The 13,350-nt window shown below is 36.8% G+C and overlaps 2 protein-coding genes across 3 annotated transcripts in view; both read left to right on the top strand.

Moving 5' to 3' along the window:
* Positions 1–4,524: 4,524 nt before the first annotated feature.
* Positions 4,525–8,963, top strand: LOC112147122 (uncharacterized protein CXorf38 homolog). The gene is made up of 6 exons (XM_024273264.2): positions 4,525–6,019; positions 6,090–6,224; positions 7,395–7,517; positions 7,679–7,828; positions 7,913–8,104; positions 8,188–8,963. Exons 1-6 carry the CDS (start codon positions 5,813–5,815, stop codon positions 8,296–8,298), a joined length of 918 nt encoding a protein of 305 aa, XP_024129032.2. The 5' UTR covers positions 4,525–5,812; the 3' UTR covers positions 8,299–8,963.
* A 628-nt stretch (positions 8,964–9,591) lies between these two features.
* The window catches only part of LOC112147653 (SH2 domain-containing protein 1A), an 8,117-nt gene continuing 4,358 nt past the window's right edge, over positions 9,592–13,350 (top strand). Inside the window, exon 1 of one of the 2 annotated variants that reach the window (XM_036216146.1) lies at positions 9,592–11,346. In XM_036216146.1, the coding sequence (XP_036072039.1) occupies positions 11,195–11,346 (152 nt within the window). In that variant the 5' untranslated portion in view covers positions 9,592–11,194. The remainder of the gene's footprint in view (positions 11,347–13,350) is intronic. The other variant, XM_024274185.2, reaches the window with a different exon arrangement.

The raw sequence follows: 13,350 nt of genomic DNA, 5'->3' as shown, positions 1-13,350 counted from the left end.
CAAGTAACTCAACATCATTTTTTCCCTCGTTTAGCTGCTTGGTTTTAATTTCTGTAAGACATCTTCACTACATTTAGATGGCTTTACCCTTCAAGGCTTAGAAACCTCCAATTATTTTAGGCGAAACGCGCTTATAAATATTCCAGTAAGTACTGTGAAGTGTCAACTTCTTTTAAATGTGCTGATTCCATCTGAATTACAGTGAATGGCTGTTTGCTGTCCAATCCGAGCACTATATAGAGTAGAGCTGAAAGGTGCAGTCTTAATTGCAGGTGTTTCTGGGTGTATTTCTTACTTTTGTGTCTGCACTGCTCAAGCCTGAAATAGCAAGGGGTTAGTAGTTCCTCTCCTCTAGCAAGTCCCCACTGTACTGTATCTGTCAGCTCGTCCCTGATGAACTGCTTCAGCAGCACCCTCAGGGACATCAGTGCATGCAGCTGCTGGCTACGCTCTTCTGGGTATTCAACCCTGCTTTCACTGCAGGCAGCAGATGTAGCAGCTTGGTGATGCCATGTCTCATGAGACGCCGGGACTGTGCAACAGCTCCACTCGGTTATGGAATGTGATGTGGCCCCGTATCAAACAAAGGTAGAGATGATCTAACCTGCCTGAAGGCCATCAAATGAAAAAAAAAAATTCTACCAATTACTAAGAGTTATAGTTGATGTTTTTAAATGTAGTGTTCAGTGTGAAGAAAAAGAAATTGTTTTCCTGCTAAAGAGCCAGAAGGACGTTTTTAGACGACAAATGCACGAAGGAAATTAATGATGTCTCGTCTGAACTAATTGAAAATGCACTGAAGAAATCACATCAAAGCAGTTGAGCTACACGTCCATGAAAGTTAGTCTATTAAAGGAAAACACATAAATACATCTTTTCCTCCGTGCTTGGCTCTGAGCTCCTTCTTGTTTGCTGTGGTGATGGACAGATTGACAGATGAGGTTAGACAAGCAGCTCTCTGGACCGGAGATGTTGTCATCTGTGGTGGGAGCAGGTGGAAGAGCATCTTTAGAGAGGGAGTCTTTAATCCAAATACAGGCGTATTAGAGAGCCTGGTTACATGGAAACAAGTCAGACGTATGGAATCAAGAAAACATGACATCCTGGTCGACATGTCTTAACTGTGCTGTAAGCCCAGTGAGGAGTAAATAAACCTAAATACCTATTATTGTGTTTTTAACATGTTCTTGTAACATTTTTCTGAAGATGAGAGACATAAATTAAGAAAATTAGGCTTAAAATTGTTTTTCTGAGTATTTAGTCATTATAAAAATGCAAGTGGATGAAGTTCTGATGCATCCACTTGCAGATTGATTATTTTCCCTGTCTGAGCTGGAATCTGACTCAAAACTGAACGGCAGGATAAATCCAACATGGCTCGCCTTTTTTGTTGCACCGGTAATGTTAGGGATGTGAGGGGCTGTAAGCTAGTGGGAAAGAGTGTAAATAGATGGATGATGGGGTTGCGTTGCATCGTCTGCAATTCAGAAGCAAAATTCTAACAAACTTTTACCGCTCTGCAAAAACTATGTCCTACAAAACCACACAGGTTTTTGGATTTAGCCTAAAAACGGAAGAATCATGATTAAAAGACCACTGGGAACGCTTTTACTATAGATCAAAAGATGATCAGAATGGGATTTTATTACAACAAACTTTCATATTTGTGCTATCAGACATACAAGCTCACTGATGATAAGAATCTGCTCAATGATGAATGGTAAGCAACTGTTTGACTTATCAGATTATTTGTTTACATGCAATATAATAATGAAATATATGAATAAGGTTCATTCTACTGTCAGATTTCACTTAAATATATATATATTCACCCTACAAGCATTTTGCCTTCTTCTTTTGCGATCCATCCAATCCTACACAATAAATCAACAATTTATCATCATTGTGATATCAGGCTGTGTTAAAGCGTACCACAAAAGACGACATAAACTGCAATAAATGATTTTCTTAAATGTTTACACACATATCAATAACAGTCTCATGGCAGCTTGAAGTACTTAACTTTTTTTCCCACTGTGATATTAATAAAGTTTAATTCAAAAAGAGTCCTTTAAGAATGTGTTGCAAGTCATATCACCATCTCAATACTGATCACTTACATCGAACATCACAAGTTTTCCTTATATCATGTAACCCTATGACACACCTTTTGAAGTGTTTACAGTGTTTTCTACTTAGACATTAAAAGCATTCTTAGGAACTCTGAACTGGCTTAATCTTAACTTTCTGTTTCTACAGGTTGTTATAGCAACCATGGCTGTTTTCATCAAATTGGTTCAGTAAATGCTTCTAGTTCTTCATTGTTAGATATGCTTTTATTTAATGACCTTGTTTCATTTTGAGTATTTTAGCAGCATAAGAGTACAGTTGGTACACAGCATTCAAGAATATTAGTTGTATGTTTGTTTGTCTTCATTGTGGCATTTTATGTTTTGCCTAATTTCTTTTTGTTGTTTCAGATGTGTGACATTAAAAGAATAAAACTTTTACTTTACTATTAAATCTAGCCATAATTTGTCAATATTATGCAGATTATGTTGTGCACCTGTGAGGACTTTTTAAAGGTTTTCCAGGTGAATTTCATTATTTTAGAGGCGAGAAAAGTTACCTAAGCAAGAAATTAGGAGACCAGGTTGAGGAGGAGAGAGAGGAGAGACAGCTGCTGAGACAAAAGGGCAGAGGAGGAGAGCAGCTGGAGAAAAGGAGGAGGAGGAGGGAGCAGTCTGAGGAGAGAAAAAGTCCAACACGGGCCAGGAAAAATAGAGGCAAAAAGGCTTAAAAAGAGAATGAAGAGGAGCAATATGGAGAGAAGAAAGAGACAGAAGAAAAGAGTCTCATGAAAGCAGAAAGTGAAGTTTTTTTCTCCTGATTCTTTAAAAACGTTATTACCTTTTTTTAATCAAATTATCTGGTAGATAATTAAATTGTCCTTAATTTAAAAAAAAAAAATCTTAAGAAGCAATAAATCTGCCAATGCGGTAAGAAGTCTTGTTTACGAAAAAATATTCTTGTCACTTTATTAAAATCTTAATGACACTTATTTTCCAGACAGAAAACGATACTTTTTTTTAATATGAGTTGTTTTACTTTCTTAGAATTCAGTTTTTGCTGTGAAAATTGAAAACTCTTTATTTTCTGTCTTGCAAAAAAATAAATATTATTAAGAAAGTTTGTCAATGGCAAAAATATATAATTTAAGATTAAAAAGAAGGACCAAATCCACATTCTTACCCTACCCTAGGGTTTCTCCCTTCTCCTCCAATCGATGGGGCATTTGAAGTGTTAGTGTTGTCCAAAACAGTTTTTTAATAAGAAACGGTAGAGTCGGATCTGAATTCTTCCCTTCTCCCTCCGTTTGTAGTAGAAGGGGTGTCTGAAATATATATTTTTCCTAAGGGCCAAGCAGAGGGATGCACAGCCCTCCATAAAACCACTTTTTTACCCTATTGGCAGATTTTTTTTCCCTCCCAAGAGGACCGGTTTGCAGACAACAAGATGGCAGCCGAACATCATCAGCTTATTTAAGGAATAAAAGAAAGCATTTCAAATTTTAAGCTTTTTTGACTTTTTGTGATGTATAGAATATATCTCTCCAGAACATTTTTCTCGATGAGAAACTGTTAATTAGTATTTTAAAATATGTGACTCAGAAATGATAAATTAAGATGTGTACAGTTACTTCAAAACTGGTTTAATTTCACACTCAGAAATCACAGAAATGTACACTTATTTCCATTGATCTCACACTAAGACAGAGTTTGGAATCCTCCGTATCAGATCCAGTCATGCCCGCATGGAAACCAACCTCTTGACAGCCTTTCTTTCAAGTTTTTACTGTCAGCAAGCTACCAAAGAACTTAAGACAGATTATGTGGTCTCTGAAGTAGGTGTATGCTCCAGAAGGATTGGTTGAGTAATAAGGATAAGGTGGGTGGTTTAATCTCTCGGAAGACGATGTATGCTGAACTCCACCATTGCTCCACAGCAGCGAGGAAAGATGGGAACTGAAATCCAAGAAGCATAAATGAAGGGCTAAAAACAACGAGGAGACCGTCACTGTATTTTCAGTGCTCAGAGAAGAAGTGCAGAGTTCTGTTTTACTAAAAGGCTGCAGGGAAAGAGTGAATAGTTTGAGAAAGCACTGTATAGATAAAAACATAGAAAGGGTCAAATATGAGCAATTAAACATAAAAGTCAAAAAATACATGAAAAGCCAAAGTAATACAACAATTAAACGAGTTCTTTAAATGCTAAATTCAAAATAAGAGTCTTTAATTTACATCCAATATCAGAGGCAGAAGCTCTCAGATCCACAGAAATATTTAAAGTCCCACAATAATCATCTTTTGATCTTTTATAAAAGCGTTCCCAGTGGACTTTTTGATTCTTTTTGAAATTTTTGCTGTTTTAAGTCAAAATATTTTTTTTAAAGTGTAATTTTATAGGACAAAGTTTCTGCAGACCGGCAGTAGTTCATTAAAAATTCATTTCTGACTTGCGGGTGTGACTGTTGGCACAGAGTAAGCCTGCCCTCATTTCCCATCATCCATCTGTTTACATGCTAGCTTACAGCCCCTCACAACCCAAAACTAACATTACCGGTGCAACTAAAATGGCGAGCAAAAATTGAGCTTTTCTTTTGAGTCACATAAAATAATCAGAAATTAAGTCACGATCCACATTTTTTTTCCATATGTCCTCAAGATAATAATGCTACTAGAACATATTAAAAACACCAAAAACACAATTTTCATCGGAGTGGGTCTTTAAGAGAGCAACACCCGCGGATCTGAAACCTCTGGAGGGTCTAAAATGACTACAGGTAGCTGAGAAATAGGAATGTATGAAATAGAAATGAATTATAAGTGAATGATAAAATCAATGCTCAAGTCCTCGTTATATTTTGTGGAGGAAGTCACCATCTGTTCCAGGATTAGTTAGAAAAGCAGAAATTAAATAATATCTTCTGAAAAATACATTTTAACCAATCCCAGATATATGCACGAGCAAGTGTGGGAAAAATCCATTATTAACGAAAGAAAAAAAACTTACCAAAAAAGAAAAAAAAAAATCAAGCAAAAAGTAAATAAATAAATAAAGCAGTAAAAAAAAGAATGTAAAAGCTAGGAAGAAAAGAAAAAGACCCCAAAAACCTGAAAGGACAGACAAAGAAAAAATAAATAAATAAATATAGCCTAAATAGGGCACAAACCAGTGTCTTGCTTGTTTTACAGATTGTAGTGTCAGGAAGAACATTTAACATAAAACTTATAGTTTGAAGGACACCCCAAACACCCCTCCACACCCACACCGATATTCTATCTGGCAAAATCCTGGCCTCAGTTTAACCAATAGATTTGGCATTTACAGTACGTTTTTAGTTTTTGTTTGTAACTTTTAAAGAGTTATAATTATTTAACAGCAGAAACTTGTCTTGTTCTCTTATTTTCATGCAGTGTATAGATTTATCAATTATTGTACACAAAGTTACATTTATCTCAGCCGTCTTACTGCATCTTGCTTTTGTGTGGCATCTGCTCCTACAGTTTTTACTCTCTGTTTCTGCTATAATTAAACAGTCTGAAATGACTTACAGATACAAGATACATGGGATGTTTTTTTTCTTGGTTGTCCCGTGAGCAGTTTCTGTCCCTCCTGCGCTCTCTGTGGTGACGGCTGTAACGTGGTCAGTGCCGCCCTCTTGTGGTGCAGCGCGGTACTGCACAGTGTGGGTGGAGCCAGCGTGAACTTGCTCAGCCCCTTTGTTGTGGTTTAAGGAAGTGAAACAGAGATGGTTCGTGAGGAGCTGGCGGTGCGCCTCAACGACAGAGAGTACAAGAACTGGCTGAAGGCCGGCCGGTGTCTGCTTATCGTGAAGGACGGCCTGCTGACCTACACGGACCAGCAGATGAGAAGCTTCCACACTGACCTGCTCAATCAAAACTCTGTGCTGAGGAGTCCATGTCTGAGCTCTTCATGCAAACCCAGAGGAAACAAGGTGTGAACTTCACCAAACTTTCTTTGTGTATTTCTGTGAGGCTCCTGAGGACCTGTCTGTTCTTGTGCAGCTGTCCTCGGCCTGCAGGCCGTGTTCAGAGTGGCAGAAGGTGATCCTGATGCACCACAGAAACCCTGATGGCTCCATCAACTGGGCAAACTGCTCCCCTCCACTGTGGAGGACTGACCACTGGGAGCTGGCCAAGGTACCCCTTGGCAAAAAGTATTTACGTGTTCTACAAGCATACTTGGTCTATTCTCAAAGTGAGGCAGTATACTTTAAGTTTACTTATATATTATCTATATGTTTCAAACTTAATCTAGTTTGAAGAAGTATTCAGTTAGAATGGTTCCTATGCTACACGTTCATGGTCTGTACGTACACTTGGTACACTTATGCTTATGCATACTTGATAAAATAAACTTCAAGTGTACTACTTCTTGCTAAAGTATCCCATGGAGCAAAAGAATGTCTGGAAGTGTTTTACGGGAAACTAAATGAGTATTAGTGCTGCCACAAACAATTACTTGAATAGTCGAATAATCACCAATTATTTTTTTTTAATTAGTCAACTAATTGGAACATGCACAAACTGGATGCAAAGCACACATCTTAACCATTATTAGCTTTAAGCTAACTAAAAAACTAGATATACGATACTGCTAGTGTGAATGCTGTAAGCTGAATTTGGTCATTGAAGATGCTAGTGCTAATAGCTGAACATGCTGAAAATAGTAGCTAAACACACTGAAGTTAACAGCTGATATGGCTGAAGCTAATAGCTGAAAACGCTGAAGCTGATAGCCAGATAAAATATTAGCTAAGTGCCAAATTAGCCTAAAAACTGAAAAAAGCCTAAGTTAGCCAAAGCAGCTAGCATGCAGCTGAAATATTAACTCCAAAATAGCCTAAAAAAAGCCTAAATTAGCCAAGATAGCTAGCATGTAGCTGAAAATATTTGCTAAACTCTAAAATAGCCTAAAGAACCTTAAAAATGCCAAAATAGTCCATAAAGCTAGCACAATGCCGTTATAACTGTTTCAACTTTACTACTACTACCATGTAATAAAAAGTAACGACTATTAAATTAGTCATCAACTATTTTAATAGTCAATTAGTCATCGATTAGTCCACTAATCATGGCAGCCCTAATGTTTATATTTCTGAAATACAAATTTAAGATATTTTTGTTATTATTACAATCTTCATTACTTATTTAGAACATCTTACAAATTCAAACTTCACCTTTGGACTTTTTTTTATTTGTTTGTTTTCATAGTGGAGCCGCGTGGTTTAAAAAAATAAACGTACATTTTGTTATGAACGTGCACATTTGACTAGTTATTGAGGCTTCCTCTGTTTCTGTGACCTGCAGGCCTACATGCCCCGAGGTCAGGCTCAAGTAAGGGGTGCAGATCAGTGTGACGCATCTGCTCTGCTCAATCTGATCAATTACTGCAAATGGTTCTGTGCTGGAGATCCGAAATCCGCCAGGCAGGTGAGCCACCATGACAGACACAGACTTTCAAAATGTTTGGCTTTTGACTTGAACGCTGACGGTCATGTCACATGTAACTGCAAAAATTATTCATAAATCTAGAAAAGGCAAAACTGTTATACTAAATGGCATGAAATGTTTCTTCGTTTTCATGCCTCCAGGTGATCCAGTGCAGGAACGAACTGATGCACTCGAGTGAATTTCGAGTCAAAGACGAATGGATGAAGAGGTACCGCACGGCTCTGCAGCACTTTGTGCAGCAGTTCAGCCACATTCCACGCATGGCAGCTGTGGGTCGACAAATCGAAAACGTGAGTGTTTGAATGCAGCTGAAACATTCAGTTTGAGGTTAACAAATATGGAAATAACTATCAAGTTGTGGATATGTTTTTCAGATGCTGGCTGTTGACCTGTCCATATGTGTCTTTGGGGAGGACGCAACCGATTCTGCTTGCATGTTGAGTGACTCTACCAGGCAGCAGGAGACCAGTGCTGAGATGGTCAGCCAGTGGGAAGCTGCGCTGCTGCAGGAGATGCTGCAGGAGTGTCTGCATGCAACTGCTGACAGTGAGGAGGCTAACGCACAGGTAGGAGGAACATGTCTGTCCATTTAGCTTTTGTTGGACAGAAGAGAAAACAGCAGCGCCTGACCTCCTGCGTACTCTTTTAGGATGGAGAGCTGCTGAGGAGCCTGGGGGGATTTCTGCGAAGCAACAAAGACCTGGGCGAGAGGTTTTCTACAGAACTCCAAACTATCACTGAGCTAGAAGCCAGAGAATAGGAGATGGGCGAACAAAGTTTCTATATATTATTTTTTGTATGGTTGAGTGTAAACGCAAAACACTATAAAGAGTAAAACTACTAATTGGAATTGGCTCATATATATACAAGTATTCCCCCCTCATTTGAGGTGGTTAGGGATTGAGGGCCGGTTAGGAACCCCACGGCTGAAGAATGACTGTTACTGATCCAAAATCATCATAAACACTTCTAAATATACTTTGTAAAACATTCATTAAAGACCATTGGAATTTTTGTTAATTCAGAACCAAAGACTGTACAGCAGCGTATTTTATGAGTGGCTCTCTCTGTGCCTTAAAGGGCCTATATCATGCAAATTCCACTTTTTTACTCTATACGGTTTATTCATCACTATAAATAACCCCAAAGGGATATTTTGATCCGTTGACGCATTCCTGAGTAATCCTCTAAAAGCTGCGCTCTGAGCACCCACCCCTCGAAAACGAACGGGTTCTCACATGCTGATGTCACAAAGTGAGAACAGCCACTTTCAGGAAGAGTTTTCACTGCCAGCACCACCCCCAGTTTAACACAAACACCCACATTTTATGCAGAGCTAACGGTGATCAGCGAAACACTTATTTTAAATGAACAATACTGTATATGTTCCAATTTTGTCCCATCTTCAATAAATTCAACGTCTGACAGGTGTTCATTACTATATACGCCAGGCTCTTTAAAATCGGGAGCCCATGCTTTCTCCTTCATCAGATAAGTGCGAAAGGGCATCTTCCTCCAGAAGAGGCCAGTTTCATCTGTAATAAACACATGCTCTGGATGATATTCATCCTCCGCAATTATCTTCTTCAGCTGATGCCATTTCTCCGACAGCCTGGCGGCCCCGCAGCACCTCCTTCAGGCGCAAAAGTTTTGAACAAATATCTTGAGTTGTCATATTTTTAGTGACAAACTAAGAGTCACAAGACTCCAAACAAATCGGCAAATATCTGAAACCCAGAAAATGCGAAAAAAGGGGGGGAAACACTATATATATATATATATATATATATATATATATACATACTGTACATACCTATATCACATATATATATATACATATGTCACATATATATACTGTACATATATATATCCATATATATATGTATATCACACACACATATAAATATATTCATATATATATCATATATGGTTATATGATGTAAAAAAAATATTATTCAGATTAATCAAACTTTTGTGTTGTAATTAATCACAATTAATCACAATGCTTTCGTAGGTCAATTTCAGATGACACCACAGACCAGAGAGAAAATGTTTCTTTCATTTTCATTGTCTGAAATACTTGAGGATGTTGATGTGTTCAAAACACATCAACATTAAGATAAGCAGAACTCTAAAGACTTTTATGTCTCCAGTATTACTCCAAAAAAGCCGGGGCTCAGCGACGCGTTGTCACGGCACTGCGCCGGACTATGTATCAAATAGTCGGATTTTTGTGAAAAAGCAATCTAAACCAAAAAATAACAAGATTGAAGTACTAAAAACCTTTTGAATATTTTGTAAATAACCGTGGTATATGTGGGATAATACCTGACAAAGTGTTTTGAGGCACACCATAGAAGCCTGAACAGCCGGGGTAAAGCAAAGGACTGCTGCTCTGTGAGGTGTGATTACATTTCCATCCGCTGCCTCTTTTGGTGTACGTCAAATTCGATGCATAATGCGTATCCAAAAGTGTGTTCATAAGCTATATACAAGCCAATATTTATTTTGTAAAAATCACATTCAAGTTGCTCCTGAGTATAGGTCAAACACTTGGCGAAACTACGCAAACAATGCAACTTATACTCCAAAAAATAGGGTAGGTGATATTTGTGTGTGAGATACTGGTATTCCTTTATTTTTTGTTCCAACAGTTATTTTGTCTCATTAAAAATGTGGAAAATAATAAGGAAAAATTACAAATATTCAAGACAATAAGAAGATTAGTATTTTTGGGGTTTACAAACTCCAAAAAAATCCTATTAGTAATTTAGTTTATGTCCAATTTTACTTGTTTCTCCTATTGTTCCCACAGGCATTTTTTTTTCTCCGTCGATAAAAGTTAAAAGCAGGCCTTTTCTACCGCAGAGTGCATAGCTATTTTAAAAAGTCACACTTTGCTAAAAGACAGTGCAACACTTCATAGCGTGCGGTACCTTAAAAAGTTTTGCTACGAATTACAAAAGGCAAAATAAAAATTGTTTTTAAAAACAAAAACCTGAATGCATGGGAGAGTTTCAGTGAACTGTGAATCTGCTGCTGGGTAAACCACAATTTTTGTCATAAAAAAAGAAGGCTGAAGTGATTGACTTTTTTTTTATAAGCGTCTAGTGATTTTTTTTTCTTTCTTTTTTCTTGGCCCTATTTCAAACCGCAGCAGGGACTAATGTGTAGGGTTTTTTTGTGTGTTGGGGGGGGGGCTTTTGACTGGCGGTTTGCGTGCTGCAGCTGTGTCTTGCTAAACTGTTTTTCACAGCAAAAACAATTTATTTTATTTTTAAAGGGGCATAAAGTGTTTAAGATTTAGCACGTTAGCAGATACTTTATCCAAAGCAACAAATAAGGCCTGTCAACCAGAGTTTTAAGAATATGAATGTCTCGTTTATGCCACATGACCTCATGTGTTTTGAGTTTTCAGTGAGGAAATAAAGCAGCCCAACAACTTAAATTAAGCCACTCGTTGGGATATTTTCAATGCGCCCCCTCCCCTGAGATTGAGAATGATTTAAATGGAGGATGAAACTCGTGAGGTGTATGTGCTCACAAAAAAAAGTGTGAAAACCAAAAGCTTTTCCTGCCTGGTAACCTTTCGCTCACATGCTGACTGCTGCAGTCTGCTGCACTTCCACCAACAAGACAAATGCTTCTGAGGCAACATGGAGAGAGAAGGAATCTTCATCCAGTCCATCTATTACGGGAAGATCGGAAGGATGGTCACAGAGAGGCTGCTGGAGAGGTTCGGACATGACGGCAGCTTTCTGCTGAGAGACAGTGAGACCGTACAGGGGGCCTACTGTCTCTGCGTGAGGTGAGCTTTTACCAAAATAAGGGTTTTTGTCCTTTTCATCAGGGTTTTTAATCGTCATGTATTTAATATTGAGTCATTAAATTGAAAAAGTCATTTTTTGGGGACTAAAAGTACTTATCAAATACATAAAACCAAAGCGTCCACTATGAAAAGCGGTGCTCCCTTCAGATGTTTTAAATTCAAATTTTCAATTATTGAAGACTAAAAAAGAGAAGCCAGAGTTACTTTTTATGTGCCTTCCAGCAAACGTCATCTTCTTCTTCTTCTGTAAACTAACTAAACCACATGTTCATCTCAAAAGAAGAACAAAGTTACAAATGTTACAAAGCTGACACAGAAAGCAGACGAAAAAGAGGTAGAAATGTGCCTCAAAACTGTGTGGGTGGATTGCAAAGAAAAAACATAAGAAATCGGCACAAATATTCATATTCCTTCCGTTTGTGGTGGCACAAAAGTTGCGCATAGAATTTTTTTTTTACAAAACTCTAACATTTTTGCAAAAAGTTGAAAGAACATACAGTTAAAGCACCGACAGCGTTTAGATCTTTGAGGTAAAGGGGTTTTTAAACCCTCTAACAAGAAATAAAAGTGTAAAGCTGGGAGCACTTGAAATAAAAAATTGAAATTTAAACCTGACAAATTTAAAACAGCAGAGTTTTCAGAAAAAGTAAATTGCCAAAAGTTTTTGATCCTTAAAAATTAAACTATTTGGAACTAATGCACAAGATCTGTAACAAGATATTTCATATTTATATTATTCTAAAGAATAATTAAAATCATTTTAAAAGTGCAATTTACTTATTAATCTTTGTTGTTTTCTGTGCAAATAAAATTAATTTAAGCCATTTATTTACAGTTTTTTTAATCTCAAAATATGACTAAAAATGATTAATTTTATTGCTTTTAAGTTGACTCTATTATAAAAATACAAATAAAATACTTTAAACACAGCTATGTTAGCATTTGCCTCCAGCTCAACAGAACATAGCCAGAGATGTATGCGTTATTCAAGATCAGCAGCTGTGGTCACTGCAAATATGTCCTTTTGGCAAAAACTCCCAATGAGTCAGAGAAAAATTCAAGATTTCATGTATATGTTTAATTTTGACCAAATTGAGTCAAAATAATTATCATGTCAAACTTGTGATAAGTTTAAGTTTTACTTCTCTGTAGCAGTATAACACAGTCATGTCAGGTGTATATATATATATTAAATGTTTTTAATATTTTATTTATTTACTAGAACAAAATATTTTCAGCATTCCATTGACCTCATGTAAATTAGAAAATGTGTTTGGAGTTTTTGATCAATTTGAAAACAAAAGATAGGTGCACACTTTTGATAAACTTTGTGTTTCAATAATTACTTTTTATTATTCTTTGTAATCAAATCATTTTTATTTAAAAATATATTTTTTGCTCATATCTTTATTAATACATAAATGTATTTGTACATAAAACACCTTATATATATTTTTTATAGAGGTCCTTCTTTCATTTTAAGTTTTTAAGACTCATTGAGCCAGAGAAGAAATTAGTTCCTCTGTTTAACTCTATCTACTTCTGTCTGTCAAATAATAATCTAACTTAGTGATGTAGTGATGGTCTGTCACAGGATGATAAGCATCTATAGGCCTGAAATATGTCCTTTTTTTTTTTTTTTTTTTTTTTGGATTGATTAATTTTATTGTGATGTGTTTTTTATGTCAAAATATTAATTTAAATTTTAGACCTAAAATAATTTTAGCTTTAATCTGACCCAAACTTCCTTTTTTAAAACCATGACTGCCAAGCTGCATGGGAGTAACAAGCCAAAGGGCTGAGTATTCGTGGAAACCTGCCCACATTAGAGGATGTGACAGCTTGGTTGTCTACCTTCTACAACAAAAACTTGATGTGGGTGTTCAATCATCACTGATTTCCTATTTAATTAAAATAAATTGTCATTTTTCTCCAAAAGGAGAACTTACACAACAACTAGTCAGTCTGTCATTTATATCATTG

Source organism: Oryzias melastigma, linkage group LG17, assembly GCF_002922805.2.
Source record: "Oryzias melastigma strain HK-1 linkage group LG17, ASM292280v2, whole genome shotgun sequence".
Classification (NCBI taxonomy): Eukaryota; Metazoa; Chordata; class Actinopteri; order Beloniformes; family Adrianichthyidae; genus Oryzias; species Oryzias melastigma.
This window is presented reverse-complemented; position numbering and strand designations above follow the sequence as displayed.

Bases quoted from the DNA above. Each gene is read 5' to 3' on its own strand.
- LOC112147122 (XM_024273264.2), top strand. From the start codon at position 5,813: ATGGTTCGTGAGGAGCTGGCGGTGCGCCTCAACGACAGAGAGTACAAG. The intron at 7,829-7,912 runs GTGAGTGTTTGA...TATGTTTTTCAG, and splicing joins TGGGTCGACAAATCGAAAAC to ATGCTGGCTGTTGACCTGTC. The intron at 8,105-8,187 runs GTAGGAGGAACA...GTACTCTTTTAG, and splicing joins GTGAGGAGGCTAACGCACAG to GATGGAGAGCTGCTGAGGAG.